The following is a 20,521-nucleotide window of genomic DNA, read 5'->3' on the forward strand; positions in this document are numbered from 1 at the left end:
GGTTGGTCTGTTGTTTTTTTAAGTAGTAAAGCAAAAGAAAAACTATATACATTTGGTATCAGACTGATCCACACAACATAGGCAACATGTCAATTTCACCAAAGAGTAAATGCTGTAAAAACAAAACCCAAATGATGGTGGAATTGCATTTCTTTATTTCAATTTTTTTTCTGTTTATCATTACAAAGTGTTGTAGATTACCATAAACTGTGCCATTAAAAATTACAACGTGTCCTGTAAAAAACAAGTCCTCACATGGCTATGTAAATGTAAAAGTAAAAAAAAAATGTATGACTCTTGAAAAGCAGGGAGGAAAAACCAAAAAGGAAAAAAAATTGTCTTTAAGTGGTTAAATAAAGTTTGTTTTTACTTGTTGCAAGCATTAAATGTTCTGTGTGTGATTTATATGATTTTCATAAATGTGGTGTGAGACATAATTGTGTGATTTATAATATCCTGATTGCTTTTAATTTTATTAATATTTACAATATTTTACTGTAGATTTGATCAGCCTGATATTTGAAGGTACATACCCTATTTTGGGCTCATATAATTAATTGTACTTTATATGAGGTCAGGAGGAGTTGGATCCATATATTAAAAATAAAACAGACGTTAAGAAAGTCAAAGAAAAACGGTTGTTATTAAATTAGTAGTAGAATAAAAGAGGTTAATGATACAGTCTAAAACAAAAGCCCTTCAGTTTGTGACTGGGCACTGAAACCAATGATGCAAGTGTCTTTGCGAGTCCGTTATCTGGACGTTAGTGCAGCTATGGCAGGACACCTGCTCGTGAAAGATGAGCATCAACGCAACTGATTTAAATCAATCACATGAAGCGGAATATTCCTAGACATTCATTCATCCTACAGCAAACTGTGCACCAGTTTAACTGTTCATTTCTGGGGGGAAAAAATCCCCAGGCAGGAACACCTAATATTCTGATCATGTTATCATAAGCCCAGAAGTCCTTTCTAAATATTCACAAGAATCTGGATGTCTTAGTTATACAAGAAGACAAAGTGATGTTCAATTGAAATGTACTCATATCTTAAAGCATTAATAACTAAATATCACATTATGGCCTCATGCACACGGTCGTGCAGTTTTTTGCGGTCCGCGAACCGCGGATCCGCAAAAAACGGAAGCCGCCCGTGTTGCCTTCCGCAATTTGCGGAACGGGCGCCAGCAATATAAATACCTATTCTTGTCTGCAAAGCGTGGACAAGAATAGGACATGTTATATTTTTTTAACGGGCCCACGGAACGGAGCCACGGATGTAGACAGCACCCGGAGTGCTGTCAGCATCTTTTGCTGCCCCCATTGAAGTGAACGGCGGCTCGGATGCGGACCCAAACAACAACCGTGTGCATAAAGCAAATTAGTGATGATGTTAATAAATAAGTAGAGGCCTATGTGAAAGTAAAAAAAGAGTAAAAGAGTACTGTATACAAACATTAATCACAACTAATCTTAAGCTGTATGTCTGCCAAACCCACCGATTTCAGTGGGTTCTGATGATCATCCAAGGTTGATAGCATCCACGCTACACTATCAACCCCAAGGCAGATGTCTAAGGGTATAATGATAAGGCATTCTCTCCATTCATTGCAAACATATGCTTGGCCGAGTTGCTTGGCCTAGCATGCACATGTATGGGATGATTGGAAGAGACAGTCAGCCAAACAAGCACATATCTGGTAGACTGTGTGCCAGAAAGTCAAATCTATGCCAGACATGATGTAGATTTCGAGCCATAATTTACCTAAATGACATAAATTATAGTAAATTTGCTGGCCTGTGGGAGGTCACACCGCCTGCCTTTACAGAATAATGGTGATGCGGCATAAAACTCCCAAAAAGTCAAATATTCTTGCAGCAAATGGTGACTTTCTGTCACCAATTTACTGGCGCGCAGTGGTTGATAAATTCCTCAGATACAGTTGGGTTCTTTGCACTGTGTCTGATCCATTATTTTATTTTGCCAGGAAAAAAATTAATATATATATATTGTGTATGGCCAGTATGTCCTGCCGACAGGAGTTTCAGAAGCTGAACACACAGAGGTCAGCCATTTGACATGGAGGCAGGGTTACCTACTTGGGAAAAATATGATATAATGGTCTATCAAAAAGTGCAGGTCAGGGAGCTGAGACCCTGTGATCACTAAAACGAGGATAGCGCTCTCTCTCCCCTCACTGCAAGAGACGGAACCAGACTAAATAGAAGTCTATGGGCCCATCACAATTCTGTCTCTTGCAGCGTGGAGATAGAGAGCGCACTATGTGAGTGCTTCTCTCTCCTCAGGCTAGCGATCGATGAGGGTCTCAGGCAGCTCTTGAACCCCCACTGATCAAAAACTTTTGATATATTGCTATGACATATTAAATATTTTTCCCAAAGTACAAGGACACTTTAAGGAGACAGTCTCTTTAAGGAATTGACAGCCAAACAGTACAGTGAGTTCTAGAAACAGATCTAGAATAGAAACCAGTATATTGCAAAGTCATGTCATCCCTGAAGGAAATTTACAGAGCGCTTCTAGACAGCAGTAACTACAACAGCGCCCTCATCAGTTTGTGCTTCCATACTCCTGTTGCAAGGCACTGGTTCTTCTTGTAGAGATCCAGCTGGTGTAGGAAGTCTTACAAAGAATGCACCCCTGAAAAAGTATGAAAATTAGTTCTTCAAAGGGAAGAAAACTTTCTCTCATGTGTCACTTATGGGCTACCAACCTGTGGGTTAATGTCCATCCCTTTAACGAGCCTTGCAATATGACAAAGATATCAGCCTAACCCATCTGCAGACAGCACGGTTTGGGAGTTTTTGCTTTTCATTAGTACAGCGTACTGTCAACAACAGTGCGGGCAATGTGGCTAGTATCACTGTTTTTGGCACTTGGCATAAGAAATATGAATGTGTGTGAAAACGTGAGCAAGGTTTCAGAACTAAGAAGAACATGGTTTATTATGCTGGTGGTTGATTAGTCAGGTTCATACTGCACTGGGAAGGACACTTACGCACTGCTCATATGGTGCGCCATAAATATTCCCCAATTCTGCACACTTACTACAGCAATCAGATTGCAAGTCAGATTCTCACACAATTGAAATGTGCAAACTTGTGTCACAGAAGCTGTGTTGAAATTATTTGTCCTATATTACTGAGTACTGTCTATGGGACAAATATATAAATTAGGGTCCATTCACACGTCAGCAATTCTGTTCTGCATTTTGCGGAACGGAATTGCAGACCCATTAATTTCTTTGGGGCCACACTATGTGCTGTCCAGGATCCGCACTTCCGGGTCCGTAATTCCGTTCCAGAAAAAAATAGAACATGTCCTATTCTATAAGATTAGGCATTTTCTATTATAGTGCCAGCGATGTGTGGTCCGCAAAATGTGGAAACGCACATTGCCGGAGTCTGTGTTTTGCGGATCCGTGGATCCGCAAAACACATACGGATGTGTGAATGGACCCTTATTGTGTGAATGTAGAGCTTTCCTACTGGCTACCCTGAGGCTACATCTTCTTGGAGAATTCTTAATCCTTTCTTTGCTCTGATCACTCCTCTCTTCCTGAGAATTTGACTTCATATGTTGTGTCTAATTTAGTGATTATGGAGCTACAACTTGTTCTAGCTCAGTGGACTGGTACTGAGACCATGTCAGGTTAGGGCTCATACAACAGCACATTTTGGGACCCAAACGGCTTCTGTATGGAAAAGGTCCTGAATGAGCAGCTTATGTCAGCTTATGCTATATAGTTTATTCTATATTCAGTCTAAATATAAAAATGTAGTGTATTCCATTCTATACCATATGCAAGACATTCCCTATAGGAGACCTGGAAATTCAAACTTGTATAAAATATCTTACTTCATTCTGTAAACCCTGAGTTTCTAACTGGGGCGAGTTGAGCTGCACATGCACTTTACATAATTGTTGGTCACATTCTTGTTTCATTGACTGCTACTTCTCCTGACTGTCCCATAAAGATTTATGCTCAAGCCAATAAGAATAAGTCACTGGCAGTTTCTTCTGATATCTGAGAGAGTCCAGAGGCCTACATACACATGAGATAGTTGACTGTTACTGTCAAAATCTACAGGTTCATATAATATGAATGAGCACCTTTGAAACTTGAAAGGTAGTAATGTCTATTCGGAACAATTCACAAGCAGTTGCTTTGCTTGCCAGGTGTATTGGATATTACGAAAGAGCTCTCTGATGCTCCTACTCTAGGACTCACAGCGAGTAAAGCATCAACGGTTTTTACAGACTTAAAGGGATTCTGTCATGAGATTTTACCCCTATAACCTAAACATATGCCCATGTCCATACTAATAACATGAATCCTAAGCTGGCCTTATTAAACCTGCTTGTGGCTCTATTAGCCCAAAAAATCAATCACCTGCCTAAGGTGCATGAGGCCAGCGCATGCGCACTTCGCTCAACGAAGCCGCTGCCAGGAGTCCGCACAGGCGCATCAGGCTAAGCCTAGTGCACATGCGCGGGATCTGGCAGAGGGACGGGAGGATTGCGGCACTGTAGACAGGGAGGGCGACGATTAAGACAGGGAAGGAGGCGCTGGTCATCAGATGGCAATGGGTGCGGCCGGGCACCCTATATTAACGGACGTCCCCTTGGGCACCTTAGGCAAGTGATTGACAGGTTATAAAAACCTGATTTTTGGGCTAATAGAGCCACAAGCAGGTTTAATAAGGCCAGCTTAGGATTCATGTTATTAGTATGGACATGGGCATATGTTTAGGTTATAGGGGTAAAATCTCATGACAGAATCCCTTTAATGAAACCAAGTTCTCCGTGTAGAACAAAAAAGAAGTGCAAAGAAAATGTCTCCAAACAGGTCATGCTACTGAACATGTAGATAAGAGCTTTTTTTAAATAAAGCTGTCCTAGCGATTGTAATTATGATACTGGACAACCTCTTTTTAGGCTGAAGTGTGCTTAAAATAGAAGAGATAGATCAGGATGAGCTAAAAAGTTGCAGGTGGCAATGAATCCAGGTGCCATTTTTGTTTTCCAACCTGGTTTAGAAAACAGAAGATGAACCAACTTCCCAAAAAGATGACCTAAGCTCTGACTGGCCATATGACCCTTCCAGTAGACAGTATAAACCTGGGCAGGATATTTGCAATGCAAGACAGTAAAAAAGAGGCAACTAGCTGAAGCTTATGCTGCCCTTTACCCCAAAGTGAAGAGGATCATTGCCACCTGTGCACTCTGTACAGTTTACCAGTGCCAACAATCCTTTTCTACTTGGGTAAGGTCTCCAACATGGCAGCACTAATGATAATATCTATATATGGTGAACAAATTAATCACCTATGGTTTTATTTCCCCCTCTACTTCTACAGGGGTTGAAAGGTGGAACAGAGGGAAGAAGATACACACTAAGCCTTCCTGTACAAGTATGGAGAGTTGATTGTGGCGGTGTGGTATTTGGGCACTCCTTTTCTCTATTTATGCTTCTATTTGTGGATGTCAATGCGAGTACCTCTGAACAGTTATGATTTAGAAGTAGAACTGATATTATGATGTAATGCTAATATTCTTTTCCTAATACATACTTTACCATCTTTAAAACAATGTTGTATTAAAGAGGACAAGTTAATAATGTATTTATCGTAGAAGCATTTACTTTGACTTTTATTCCACCAGCTTCCACAAAATCAATATATTATTAGTGCACTGATATTCAATTCAATAAAGATTTCAGTTATGCTAATTCTAAGACTTCATTAACTGGGATGTGCAACGGGGCAAAAGCTGTCACAAATATCATTAAGACCAATTTACCAGTACTGCTGGTTTGTTTAATCCTCAGAATAAAAAAAAAATGTTTTCATCGGTTCTCTTTGGAATAAATCATGCAAAACTAATTAGCAAGTTAAGTCATTAAATTCAAATCTCCAACCCATTGAATGTGAATAACATTTGTGGCACACTGCGGCAAAAGCTTGTCCTCTATCATTTTCTAATATTCAAAAAACTATGTCACCTGCCATCAAACTTTTGCTCATTGTTCTGTTACCACAAATAAATGTGGCTCCGCCTGGGTTTAGTCGAGCCTGAAATTAGAAGTGACAGCAATTCACTCTAACAAAATGAGCTTCCTTCTCCGCCTGCTTTCCAAATCCCATTCATGCCCCACAAACCCAACAGCCCAGCCAGCCTCGCCTGCCAAAAGAAGAAAAATAGAGCAGGAGCGAGTACATGTGGCTGCACAGAGGCGGAGAGGAACCTGCTGGCAGTCCTGTGCTGTCACATAAGGTCCTCACCTTCGCACCGCTGGAAGTCATTCTTTTCCTCTTCAGATGGCTCTGACACCTCTGAAACGAGAACTTGGAGCATTTGCCTGCACTCCTGCAGCATAGCCACAACCTCCTGATTATTCATGACGACCGTTTCCCACTTGACTGTGAATGAGTGTCCCTGGGTGCTCTATGATCAATGACCTAAGAGAAGACACATATTCTGAATAAAAGAGATCTTTCAAGGTTGAGGTACCTGCCGAACAAAAGGGGAAAAGAGATGATTAACTAAAGCATCATCAATTATAAGCAAGATTCAAGCTGCGGAGAGATAATGGGGGAAAAAGTACATGAAAACACAGGACAGCATCTGAGCACTTTATTGGAGAAGTCTGTGAAATTACGGCAGGGTGCCTGACACACATGGGGAAGAAACACATAGCTTAGATAAGAGAATGAAAGAGATACAGAAATCTTGTCTTCTATAGAAGACAGCTTCTGGTGACATGGTGGACTAGAAAGCAACTGGTTGATAAAGAACTCCAGCCTGTTACTTCAGGAGCACCTGCCCTTAAAGGAAGCACACACATAGCCATTGATGGCATCTTCAAAAGAGTATTGCTGCAGAAAAACGATTAGCTCGCTGTGATTTAGTTAATTTTATGTCTGTAGCTATCTTTGGAGTGGCAAAAATGATAAAATGGATATGATATATACATATGTAAACAGTCATCTTTGTCTAGAGTACACCCACTCCGATTTAGTTCTCAAAACTTGTATATCACAAAACATAAATGGTTGGGGGTTGTCTCACTTCAGCAAATGGCATTTAGGGTCCATTCACACGTCTGTATGTGTTTTGCGGATCCGCAAAACACGGACACCGCAATGTGCGTTTTGCATTTTGCGGACCGCACATCGCCGGCACTCTCATAGAAAATGCCTTTTCTTGTCCGCAAACGTAAGTGCAGATCCGCAAATGCGGAAAGCACATTACGGCCCTATTGAAAATGAATGGGTTGGCACCTGTTCCGCAAAATTGTGGAACGGATGCGGATCCATTTTGCGTGTGAATGGACCCTTATTATGTAGAGAAAGTTAATACAAGGCACTTACTAATGTATTGTGTTTGTCCATATTGCCTCCTTTGCTGGCTGGATTAAGTTTTTCAGCACATTATACACTGCTCGTATCCAGGGGATTGGACCACCCTGCAATCCAGCAGCAGCGGCCGTCCTTGCACACTATAGTAAAAGGCACCGGCCTCTTTGAGGTAGTGAGCATACGTGACCAGTGCTCCATTCACCTATATGGGACTGACGGATATACAGTGGATATAAAAAGTCTACACACCCCTGTTAAAATGTCTGGCTTCTGTGATGTAAAAAAAATGTGACCTATAAACCACTCAATTGAAAAACAAACTGAAATCTTTTAGGTGGAGGGAAGAAAACAAAAACAAAAAAATAATGTGGTTGCATATAACTGGGGATGTAGCTGTGATTCAGAATTAAGCAATCACATTCAAAATCATGTTAAATAGGAGTCAGCATACACCTGCCATCATTTAAAGTGCCTGTGATTAACCCCAAATAAAGTTCAGATGCTCTGTCTTTCCTAAAATTATCTTAGTCGCATCCTACAGCAAAAGCCATGGTCCACAGAGAGCTTCCAAAGCATCAGAGGGATCTCATTGTTAAAAGGTATCAGTCAGGAGAAGGGTGCAAAAGAATTTCCAAGGCATTAGATATACCATGGAACACAGTGAAGACAGTCATCATCAAGTGGAGAAAATATGGCACAACAGTGACATTACCAAGAACTGGACGTCCCTCCAAAATTGATGAAAAGACGAGAAGAAAACTGTTCTGGGAGGCTACCAAGAGGCCTACAGCAACATTAAAGGAGCTGCAGGAATATCTGGCCAGTACTGGCTGTGTGGTACATGTGACAACAATCTCCCGTATTCTTCATATGTCTGGGCTATGGGGTAGAATGGCAAGACTAAAGCCTTTTCTTACGAAGAAAAACATCCAAGCCAGGCTACATTTTGCAAAAACACATCTGAAGTCTTCCAAAAGCATGTGGAAAAAGGTGTTATGGTCTGATGGAACCAAGGTTGAACTTTTTGGCCATCATAATTCCAAAAGATATGTTTGGCGCAAAAACAACACTGCACATCACCAAAAGAACACTATACCCACAGTGAAGCATGATGGTGGCAGCATCATGCTTTGGGGCTGTTTTTCTTCCGCTGGAACTGGGGCCTTAGTTAAGCTAGAGGGAATTATGAACAGTTCCAAATACCAGTCAATATTGGCACAAAACCTTCAGACTTCTGCTAGAAAGCTGAACATGAAGAGGAACTTCATCTTTCTGCATGACAACGACCCAAAGCATACATCCAAATCAACAAAGGAATGGCTTCACCAGAAGAAGATTAAAGTTTTGGAATGGCCCAGCCAGAGCCCAGACCTGAATCCGATTGAAAATCTGTGGGGTGATCTGAAGAGGGCTGTGCACAGGAGATGCCCTCGCAATCTGACAGATTTGGAGTGTTTTTGCAAAGAAGAGTGGGCAAATCTTGCAGAGTCAAAATGAGCCATGCTGATAGACTCGAACCCAAAAAGACTAAGTGCTGTAATAAAATCAAAAGATGCTTCAACAAAGTATTAGTTTAAGGGTGTGCACACTTATGCAACCATATAATTGTATTTTTATATTTTTTCTTCCCTCTACCTAAAAGATTTCAGTTTGTTTTTCAATTGAGTGGTGCAGTTTATAGGTCACATTAAGGGTCCATTCACACGTCAGGAAAACGGAACGGATTCCGTGATTCGGACACCACTATGATTCGTGTCCGCATTTTTGCAGAGGCAATTGAAATTAATGGATCCGAAAAAACGTTCCGATTTAAACGTGTGAATGGACCCTAAAGGTAGAAAAAGTTCTGAAATGATTTATCTTTGTCTCATTTTTTTACATCACAGAAACTTGACATTTTAACAGGGGTGTGTAGACTTTTTATATCCACTGTAGCTACAGTCATCAGATCCATAGAAGTGAAAGAGGTTCAGTGGTCATGCAAGTGCACTACCAATCAATTCACACAGTGGACTCATAGACACCTGTTTCGGTGATCGATAGAGGTCCCAGCGATTAGATCCCCAGCAATCATACATTCATCACCTATCCTGTGGACAGGTAATAAATGTTTTAATGGCAATTACCCTTTATCTATTTAAGAAGGAGATATATAAATGTAAAATTAAGGCCTCTTTCACACTTGCGTTGTCCGGATCCGGTGTGTACTCCACTTGCCGGAATTACACGCCGGATCCGGAAATACGCAAGTGTACTGAAAGCGTACTTACACGCCGGATCCGTCTTCAAAATGCTTTCAGTGTTACTATGGCACCCAGGACGCTATTAAAGTCCTGGTTGCCATAGTAGGAGCGGGGAGCGGGGGAGCAGTATACTTACAGTCCGCGCGGCTCCCGGGTGCTCCAGAATGACGTCAGAGCGCCCCCTGCGCATGGATGAAGTGCCATGCGATCACGCCATCCATGCGCCTGGGGCGCCCTGACGTCACTCTGGAGCGCCCCGGGAGCCGCACGGATGGTAAGTATGCTGCTCCCCGCTCCCCGCTACACTTTACCATGGCTGCCAGGACTTTAGCGTCCCGGCAGCCATGGTAACCACTCTAAAAAAAGGTAAACGTCGGATCCGGCAATGCGCCGAAACGACGTTTTGCTTAAGGCCGGATCCGGATCAATGCCTTTCAATGGGCATTCATTCCGGATCCGGCCTTGCGGCAAGTCTTCAGGATTTTTGGCCGGAGCAAAAAGCGCAGCATGCTGCGGTATTTTCTCCGGCCAAAAAACGTTCCGTTCCGGAACTGAAGACATCCTGATGCATCCTGAACGGATTTCACTCCATTCAGAATGCATGGGGATAATCCTGATCAGGATTCTTCCGGCATAGAGCCCCGACGACGGAACTCTATGCCGGAAGACAAGAACGCAGGTGTGAAAGAGCCCTAAGACAATCGTGTGAGTTCAAGAAGTTTATCCCGCTCTGGCTGCACGTTTTTGCTTTAAAGTAAGTGTCTAACTTGTAACACCATGCAGATTCTGGGGCTAACACTCTTTACTCATTAATTGTATACCATATCTTGACAGAGGTCTCTGCTTTGTTCTTCAGATACAAAGCTAGAAATCCCTGAGAGTCTGCATGACTAGGGGAAGTGTAGGAGCTTACTGTATACTGTTTTATCATTGAATCGTGTATAGTGGTATGCCGTTCACTCTTAAGGTCCCCCTCTAGGTTGTGGCAGCAGGTATCCAGAATCTTATCATTTAACACTATAGTTGTGTGAAGGGCAGCAGGCAGATTGTATAAGGAAAACAGAGCTCTAATCTTTACAGCTAAGATAAAATTTAAAAAAGATTATATATACAGTCCTGATCAAAAGTTTAAGTCCACTTGAAAAATGGCAAAAAAAATCATATTTCGTATGGCTGGATCTTAACAAGGTTCCAAGTAGAGCTTCAACATGCAACAAGAAATGGGAGTGAGACAAAACATTTTTTGAGCATTCAATTTAATGAAAACAACGAATAAACTGAAACAGGTTCTTTTTCAGCTGATCAAAAGTTTAGGACCACACCTGCAAAAAAAAACTAAACCCCCCAAAACAGAAATCCAACTTCCAAACATGAACTCAGTAATGAGTAGCTCCGCCGTTATTGTTTATTACTTCAAAAATTTGTTTCGGCATGCTTGATGCAAGCATTTTCATGAGGTGAGTGGGAACATTTCTCCAAGTGGTGAAGACGGCCGCACGAAGGTCATCTACTGTCTGGAACTGTTGTCCATTTTTGTAAACTTCCCTTGCCATCCATCCCCAAAGGTTCTCAATTGGATTTAGATCAGGGGAACACGCAGGATGGGCCAACAGAGTGATGTTATTCTCCTGGAAGAAGTCCCTTGTCCTGCGGGCATTGTGTACTGTAGCGTTGTCCTGTTAAAAAACCCAGTTACCACATGGACGAGGGCCCTCAGTCATGAGGAATGCTCTCTGCAACATCTGGACATAGCCAGCGGCCGTTTGACGCCCCTGCACTTCCTGAAGCTCCATTGTTCCACTGAAGGAAAAAGCACCCCAGACCATTATGGCGCGTAGAAAACATCTCAGGTGGGATCTGCTTGTCATGCCAGTAACGTTGGAAACCATCAGGACGATCAAGGTAAAAAAAAAAATCATCAGAGAATAAAACTTTCTTCCACCTTCGAATGTCCCATGTTTGGTGTTCTCTTGCAAAGTCCAAACGAGCAGTTCTGTGGCGTTCAAGGAGACCAGGTCTTTGAAGACGTTTTTTGTTTTTAAAGCCCTTCAGTCTCAGATGCCGTCTGATGGTTATGGGGCTGCAGTCAGCACCAGTAAGGGCCTTAATTTGGGTCGAAGATCGTCCAGTGTCTTGACGGACAGCCAATTGGATCCTCCGGCTCAGTGCAGGATTTTTTTGGGTGTTCCACTTGACTTTTTTGTTCCATAACCCTCAGGATCATTTAAGAAATTCCAAATGACTGTCTTACTGCGTCCCACCTCAGCAGCAATGGCGTGCTGTGAGAGACCCTGCTTATGCAGTTCAACAACCCGACCACGTTCAAAAAGGGAGAGTTTTTTTGCCTTTGCCATCACAACGTGTGACTACCTAACAGAAAATGACAATGAATTCACATCTTTGCACAGATTTGGCCTTTTAAAGGCACATGGTCCTAGACTTTTAATCAGCTGAAAAACAGCCTGCTTCAGTTTATTCGTTGTTTTCATTAAATTGAATTGAATGCTCAAAAAATGTTTTGTCTCACTCCCATTTCTTCTTGTTGCATGTTGAAGCTCTACTTGGAACCTTGTTAAGATCCAGCTATGCTAAATATGATTTTTTGCCATTTTTCAAGTGGTCTTAAACTTTTGATCAGGACTGTATGTTATATATACACTTCCTGGTCAAAAAAAAAGGTGAGCAGGACTGGACAAGTGGGAAGTGTCTTGGGCTACCAATGCACAGTGTGAGTCTGAGAATCCAGGCAGCTATATTGGATGGCAGAAGAGAATTAGCAGATCTGCAACTAAAAAGATGAAAAGGAGGTCGCCAGGTAAGTGTTCTGCTCATTCCCCAGTTAATATGTTTTTTTTTTTCTTGACTTGGAAAATCGATTTAAGTGTGAACCATTGTGAGTCAGTGAATGTGAGTAAAAGTGATTGTAGGCATTAGTAAGAGAGGCCATCAATATGGTGGGGTCCAGCTCCTGGGACCCCTGTTGGTGTTCTGCCCAACATTGAAGCTTGCTAAAGCTCATTCATAATTCAAGTGAACAGGGCTCAGCTACAGTACTAAGGACAGCTACTAGCAAAAGCGGAGCACTGCAACCCCTTTAGTCAGCTGATCAGTGTGGGGGCTGGCAGTTGGACCCCCAGAGATCTGATCTTGGCAGCCTATCCTGCCATACATTTTGCTGTCCCTGATAATTATTATAATTGCTGTAAAAGTCAATTGGCATGATTGGCAGTGAGAATAAACAAGTGTTAGCATAAGTAAGTGTAAGTTAAGTTAAGTTTGAGTTAATGTACCTGGGGACTAAGAAAGGGCATAAGATTCAAATGTCTCCCTATGTCTACATCCGTGCCAGAGCCTGCAGTCTCACTGACACGGAGAGAGAAGCTGCAGCTGCACCCCCTCCTTCTTGTCTACTATTTTCTATATTACTCAGATATTGTGGGAACTGAGGAGGTTTGTGAACATTTACAGAGAACATGTAGGCACAAAAATGTGGAAAAAAACGCTGCGCTTATTATTTCCGTTTTTCCTCTCCGTTATAGGAGCAAAAGAACAAAAATAACAGATGTGCCAGATGCGGCACATCACTGAAGCAAACAGAGTCTAACAGGCCCGATTGACTATAATGGCATCCGTTAGGTTTCCGTTCAGGAGAATGTTTTCTCTTAGTGTAGAGAAAAGTCCTACATAAAGACTTTTCTCTCTGCTATTTTTAACTAATTCTGTGATGGAGGCTCCCAACTGAGCTTCTGCCGTAGATGTGAAAGCAGCCTAAGACATAGGTTATATATCCATATGTACTACTAATTTATGCAAATATATTTATTATAGATAATAAGGGCATATAACATACTGTATATTAAAAAGTAAAAAACACCTGCCCTTCTGGGCATGACCCCTACTACAAGCACATGATAGCAATTGTCTATGACCCATACAGTTTCCAAACATTTCATATTAGAAAACCTGTACTGGCACCAGTTATTTAGCATTATTTGGAGAACTTGTACACAAAACTCAACCGGTGTGACAGCTCTGCGCAGTTGTGACAGCTTGCACATATTATTTCCTTTGACCAAGCTGTAGACCAAATTGGCAGCATATGTAGAATTCAATGTTTGGTCAGTCTAAAGCAAGAGAACAACGGTTACCATCTGTTAAATGAGATTCACGTAACATATCAGAGCAGATTATAAGATACTAGTATTACTCTAGAGATCCTTTAACTGGGGCAATAAAAGTGTGTCGGGACACAGCATTGTGTCATGCAACGTCCCTGTCCCAGCCCCCATATTTCGTTTTACGATCTAGTTTTCTTTTCATAGAGAAGGAGCAGCACAGGCTGCATTAAAATAATGAGTGCGTTCAGTCAAAAAGGACCCTCTTAAGGCCGGCTGCTCTTGTTAATATTCACAGACATGAAAAGGACTGCCCTTTCTTCCTACACAGCTACAGTGTGTGCAAATTGCAGGGGGCTCATTGGCATAAATCTCTGCAGTGACTTCTGAGGGTAAACTGGATTTACATTACTTTTTGACAAGAATTAAATGGAGGCCTTGTGGATATATGAACAGTTCTCTAGACAGCAACAGATGGGCATGAATGTGTTCCCTAGACACACTATCGGTGACATCTGTGTCCTCTGAATTCTGGTGGTCCCAGCCAATTAAAAAAGCTAAAGAATAAGCAGGCAACTCCTGAACAGCCGGCCAACCAGCGTAAGAAATGCTTGTATTTAGCAACTTCACTGTTAGGAACCCTAAGCTGAGAACTTGTTAGAATGATAATGGCACATTGGTGGGTTTGGTTAATATCATTATTTTTAGCTTTAGTGACTTTGAGAGTATATAAGGAGCATGCAAGCGGAGCTTACAAATCACTCTGAAGGAGCAATTCATTAACCAGGAGATCTGCATGAAAATGATACTTATGTTGTGCCCAATCCCATTGACTCTACTTTATGGGAAGAAGAAAATGCCTGTTATTAGCTTCACAAGCAGTATTTATTAATATAAACATAAATTAATCAGATGTCCTACTACTCAAAGAGGACAATAAAGATAATATATAAAAAGTCACATCTTTGTGTAAATGTATAGAAGGAAAGTAATTGTGCCTATTAAAATTATTGAGCTACAAATTATAAATACCTCCAGGGTCAGTGAGACAACGATATGTAATAATTTATCATGGGCATATCACTGGTGTGATATAAAAATTGATTTTAAATAAGTATGCTTAAAGGGAACCTGTCATCGGTATTTAGTGTATAGAGCTGAGGACATGGGTTGCTAGATGGCCGCTAGCACATCCGCAATACCCAGTCCCCATAGCTCTGTGTGCTTTTATTATTGTGTAAAAAAAACGATTTGATACATATGCAAATTAATCTGAGATGAGTCCTGTCCCTGACTCATCTCACGTACAGGACTCATCTCAGGTAATTTGCATATGTATCAAATCGTTTTTTTTTTACACAATAATAAAAGCACACAGAGTTATGGGGACTGGGTATTGTGGATGTGTCGGGAGCCATCTAGCAACCCAGGTCCTCAGCTCTATACACAAAATCCCGGTGACAGGTTCCCTTTAAAGGCTATGGACATCTTTTTTCAATATTACATTATGCTTATTTTGGGCTGAAATGCATTTTTACAATTGGTCTGTATTAAAACTTTTCAACCATTTGTCTTCCACAGCCTTCAAGTTTCACCAACTCTGCAGACTGTTCCTTCTACGTCTGCAGACTGTTCCTTCTACGTCTGAAAATCCGCCAGTGAGCTGCTCTGAAGCTCCATCTATAGCCTTTATTTCTGGTCTCCTGACAGCGCATAAACACTTGTTTAAGCTAAATTATTATAAAACTGATAAAGAGTTCAGCTTAAGGGTCCATTCACACGTCCGTTTTTTCTTTCCTGATCTGTTCCGTTTTTTCAGGAACAGATCAGGACCAGATCTGGACCCATTCATTTTCAATGGGTCCTGGAAAAAATCGGACAGCACAATGTGTGCTGTCCGTTTCCGTTGTTCCGTTCCGCATGTCCGTTTAAATATAAAACATGTCCTATTCTTGTCCTGAAAAATCGGATCCTGGTACAATACAAAGTCAATGGATCCGCAAAAAACGGATGACATTCGGATGTCATTCCGTATGTCATCCGTTTTTTGCGGATTCCGTTCCTGGAAACACATAACAAATTTTTTTTTTTTTTTTTTTTTTTTTTTTTTTTTTTTCAATTTTTTTTCAAAGAAATCCAAACAACTTTATTTGATAATTGAAATGTATACATGTTCCCGTTTTTTGCGGATCCGCAAAAAACGGATGACATACGGATGACATACGGAAACATTTTCAGGAACAACGGATCCGCAAAAAACGGACCGTTTTTCAGGATGAAAAAAAACAGGACGTGTGAATGGACCCTAAAGGTGTTGTCACATAAAAATATTCTACATCTTTTAAAACAGCACCTGGATCTGAATACTTTTGTAACTGCATGTAATTAAAAATATATTGTAGCTACTGAGTTATTCAATGAAATCCATCTGTATAGGGCCAACTGCTGCTTGTTTTTTCCCCCCTAATTTCTCTGTCCACCTCAGTGAGGTGGACGCAGATGTTCAGTTCCATTCTTCAAGTGCCACTAGGTGCAGCAGAAGGGCACGGCTCCTGAGAAGGGACACACCCACTGAGCTGCTAGCCTGAAATTAATCTAGGAGAGCAACTGGAGCAGTAAATGGGGAGATCCATGTGAGGTACAGAGCTGGTTCTGAGTTTTTTAGAAAGAGATAGCCATGTACTATATAGTGCCTGATTTTCATTTTTTACATTGATCATGGGATAACCCCTTTAAAGGAGTGTTGATGAGATGTCAGGAAAGTGTGGAAAAGGGCTACAGATCGAGCCCTCCCAGCAGCTTCCTGATAGATTTCAGTGAAAAGGAGTAGTTTCCAGTTAGGAGTCAGCGAAAGATGAAAGCTGTAGAGGGCAAACAGCTAAAAATTAATAAAGATCAATTAGAGACTTGCTTTTTAAACCAAAATAAATGCAATGCAATAATAAGAAAATGCCCTCAATGTGTTCACAGCCTTTCAAAACTCCAGGTTTCGTGCATATACATTTATGGATGAAAGTATAAGAAATGCAGGTTAAGCAGTTAAAGGGGTTATCTGGTTGAACCCAGACATATCCCCATCTTCAACCCTTCAGCCCCCCTGATATGAGCATCGGAGCATTTCATGTTTCGATGCTCTCCTTTGCCCTGCGCTGAATCGCGCAGGGCAAAGGCATTCTTTGGAGATCCAGTGACGTACTGGGTTCTTCATAGGGACTGCTAGGCAGAGGCATCCACCTACCAGTGAGCCCGGTTATGTCACCGACACTAATGGGCGGGCTTTAGTGCTGCCCTAGCCTGTAAATATCCAGGCTAATACCATGAAAAGGGCAGTAACACTTGAAGGAAACCAGGCTGTTATGAGACGCTCTACCTACATACAGTAAAGACCAACAGTTTGGACACACCTTCTCATTCAAATAGTTTTCTTTATTTTCATGACTATCAAGAGAATGCCAAGAGTGTGCAAAGCAGTAATCAAAGCAAAAGGTGGCTACTTTGAAGAACCTAGAATATTACATATTTTCAGTTGTTTCACACTTTTTTGTCATGTATATAATTACACATGTGTTAATTCATAGTTTTGATGCCTTCAGTGTGAATCTACAATTTTCATAGTCATGAAAATAAAGAAAACTCTTTGAATGAGAACTTTTGGTCTGTACTGTATATGGTGCTATGCCAGGGTAACCAATGATGCTCATCGGATGCTGTGGTTTAGATAAAGTTAGACTGCTCTGTGCACTGTGTAAATGGGATTACATAAAAGGAAGTTTAGCCAAGTGCAAAAAAACAACAAAAACATCCAATGCAAATAGAGTCAATTCCACAGGATGCGCTTAATGAGCAAGAATTTTGACGAGTCGATATGACACGTTCTTCCAAATGTCAGAAATGATCATTTTGGCACACTGAGATTTCACAAGATATTAAAAAGTCCACTTGATATTGTTCAATGGGACTTCACCTCCTGTTTGGAACTAGATGCTGCTTAGGAATTGGTTACACCTTTTCACCTTCCAATAACAAAACATGGCTGCAAGATGTTCATGGGATAAAAGAATATGCTTTCTCAGGTTGCATCTTGCATTATAAGGGCTCAAGCAAATGGCAAAACCTTGTGCACGGAGCCTAAACAGCAGTACACAGTGCACCCCCATGCACATTCCACCCTTAGAAGCAATGCTTCTAGCTAAGAATACCCTCATACACAATACAGTCTAATGCAGGATGCCATGTTACAGTAGAAGGCCCATGCACCTCTATGACAGCTTTGTCCTCAATTTTAAATCCTAACAGCTCCAGCACATGCCACTGAGTGCCCATATTCATGAGCTCACGCCCTCCTGCCTCTGATTGACAGTTTTTTTCATATAAATATAAAAGGTTCCATATAAAAGGTTATTGTAAGCTCTGCCCATTTTCTCAAATTGGCTGGGACTGTCACTGAAAATCAGGGAAAGTCCCTGCAAATTAGGGACAGTTAGCAACTATGCTAAAGGGATTTGTCACTAGTTTCTTAGAGATAAAGAAAACGGGCCGCGCTGCTCTGATAGACTCCACAAACAGGGTGGATAGATTAGGTGTCAGGTCCTCCCCTCTGTTATTCCTTCCTTATGCTGCTGAACACTGCTTGAATAGCCTTTGCGGTACCTTCTCTCAAATTCTCTACGTCCTTTCTACCTATGTAATTTAGGATCAAGGAGCAGAGCTAGTAAAGCACAGTAGGCAATAGGGTTGCCCGGGTATCGAATTATCGATACTTTTGTACGCAGATCAATTTGATACTGGGATTTGCCTTTTACCGATACTAGGCTGCGCTACTGCACAGTGCTCTCAGTGTGTGCCATGTTCTCCTCAGCAGCACAGTGCCGCCGCTACTACCAATAAGAAGAGAGACGGGAGGAGGAGGGGAGGGACTGTGGGCACTGCGATACCAATGAAAATAACTAACGTTTAATACAAATATAGGCGGCAGGCACTGGCGGCAGAATCCCCTTAACTGCCGCGGATCGCAGGGCCCTGTCATAGGGGCCAGGGTGCCGGCTATGTGATTCTACAGCCCGCACACACCGCCTGTATTTGTATTAATGGGTTAATTATCTTCATTGGTGGCGCAGTTTGCCCCCCCCCCAACCCCAGTATTAAAAACATTGGTGGGGCAGTGCGCCCCCCTCAACACCCCACAGTGTTAAAGTCATTGGTGGCAGTGACCACACGTTCCCCTCCTCCCCATTTCATTGGTGGTGCAGTGGCAGTTCTGAGAAATCACGGGGCTCCGATCGGTTATCATGGCAGCACGGACGCTACTGACCCCCTGGCTGCCATGGTAAGCTCCCAGCTGCTGTTTGCATAAAGCACAGGGAAAGTGTGAAGTCTTATTCACCCTAATAGAGCTCTATTATGGTGAATAGGATAAGGGTTGTAGACCCTAATGGGGGAAATAGTTATTAAATAAAAAGAAAAGAAAAAAGATAAAAAATAAACAAACACCAAAATATTAAGTTTAAATCACCCCCTTTTCCAATTTTATATATAAAATATATAAACAATAAATAAATAAACATATTACATATCGCCACGTCTGAAAAGTCCAACCTATTAAAATTAAAATAAAAACCGCATGATTCGCCTTTTTTTAGTCACCTTGTCCCCCCCAAAAATAGGATAGGACTGTTCGATTATGGGCCGGACGTTCCATAAAATGTGGAATGCACCTGGCCTTTTTGGTGTTTTATTTATTTACATGGTATCGAATGGTATCGAGTAACGCAATACTTCGTTATGGTATTGAAATCGAATCAAAATTTTGGTATTGTGACAACCCTAGTAGGTAATATAATGTTAAAAGATGGATTTATTCTACTCACAAGAAGTGATTAAAACAAGGCACATCAATACATAGGCAGGTTGCCCTTTATCTCTATTTGACTGTGTGACTTGAACCCACTTCACAGCGCTCACAGTAAGAGACTCAACCCGAGTTCTTTACATATTTTGTCACTAGTTTATGTTGACCTTAGTTATGACACCATAAAGCTGGTGACAGAGTTTCATTAATATATAATAGTTATTTTTGCTTATTCATTAAACCACCATAAACAACTGTTACCACTTCATGAATATCATACAGATATCCCTGTTAAAAATGCACCTGAGGTTAGAGTAATGGCAAAAAGACACAGTCTATCCTAGAAATGATGCAGAAGGAGAAATTGAACAGCACACTTCTTTTTGTGTGAGTGGTGCTCAGTGGTACGTATTTAACGTTCATATGGTAGAAGATAGACCACATCAGCAAGAGAGTGCCTCTTGCTGATGCATCAAATATATATTTTTTATTAGTTGATCATTAAAGGGAACCTGTCACCCAAAAATCGCCTATTAAGCTGTTTACAGTACCTTATAGTGCTGTATACTCGGTTCTTGATGCACTTTTTGTTTGTTTTCCCGCATGTCTGCTCATTCAGAAATCGTAGTTATATTCAGCTGCTGCCCCGTGCTGCAAGTCAGGCTTGAAGTCACGGGGGCAGCGGCCTCGGCGTCTTACATGGCCCTCTCCCCGCCCCCTGCCTCTGTTACTGACAGCCGAACTCCGAATCCGGGACCGCGCTCAACGGCCGCATGCGCAGTAAAGGGCAGCAGGAGCGCGGTCCCGGCTGCCGCGCGTACTACGCGCCGTCTTACTTTCGCCGTCTTACTTTCGCCGCACTGCGCATGCGCCCGACATCCTGTATCAAACGCGCCCGCGCCCGGCATCTGGGCGCGGGCGCGTTTGATAC

At 41.8% G+C, this 20,521-nt stretch overlaps 1 protein-coding gene across 6 annotated transcripts in view; it reads right to left on the reverse strand.

Moving 5' to 3' along the window:
* The window catches only part of ALPK1 (alpha kinase 1), a 195,214-nt gene that overhangs the window by 107,650 nt on the left and 67,043 nt on the right, over positions 1 to 20,521 (reverse strand). For 5 of the 6 annotated variants that reach the window (XM_044301796.1, XM_044301770.1, XM_044301779.1 and 2 more), the window contains one exon: positions 6,308 to 6,484. In XM_044301796.1, coding sequence (XP_044157731.1) covers positions 6,308 to 6,425 — 118 coding nt within the window. In that variant the 5' untranslated portion in view covers positions 6,426 to 6,484. Of the gene's footprint in view, positions 1 to 6,307; positions 6,537 to 20,521 lie in introns of all 6 variants that reach the window. The other variant, XM_044301788.1, reaches the window with a different exon arrangement.

Source organism: Bufo gargarizans, chromosome 1 (assembly GCF_014858855.1).
Source record: "Bufo gargarizans isolate SCDJY-AF-19 chromosome 1, ASM1485885v1, whole genome shotgun sequence".
NCBI classification, from domain to species: Eukaryota; Metazoa; Chordata; class Amphibia; order Anura; family Bufonidae; genus Bufo; species Bufo gargarizans.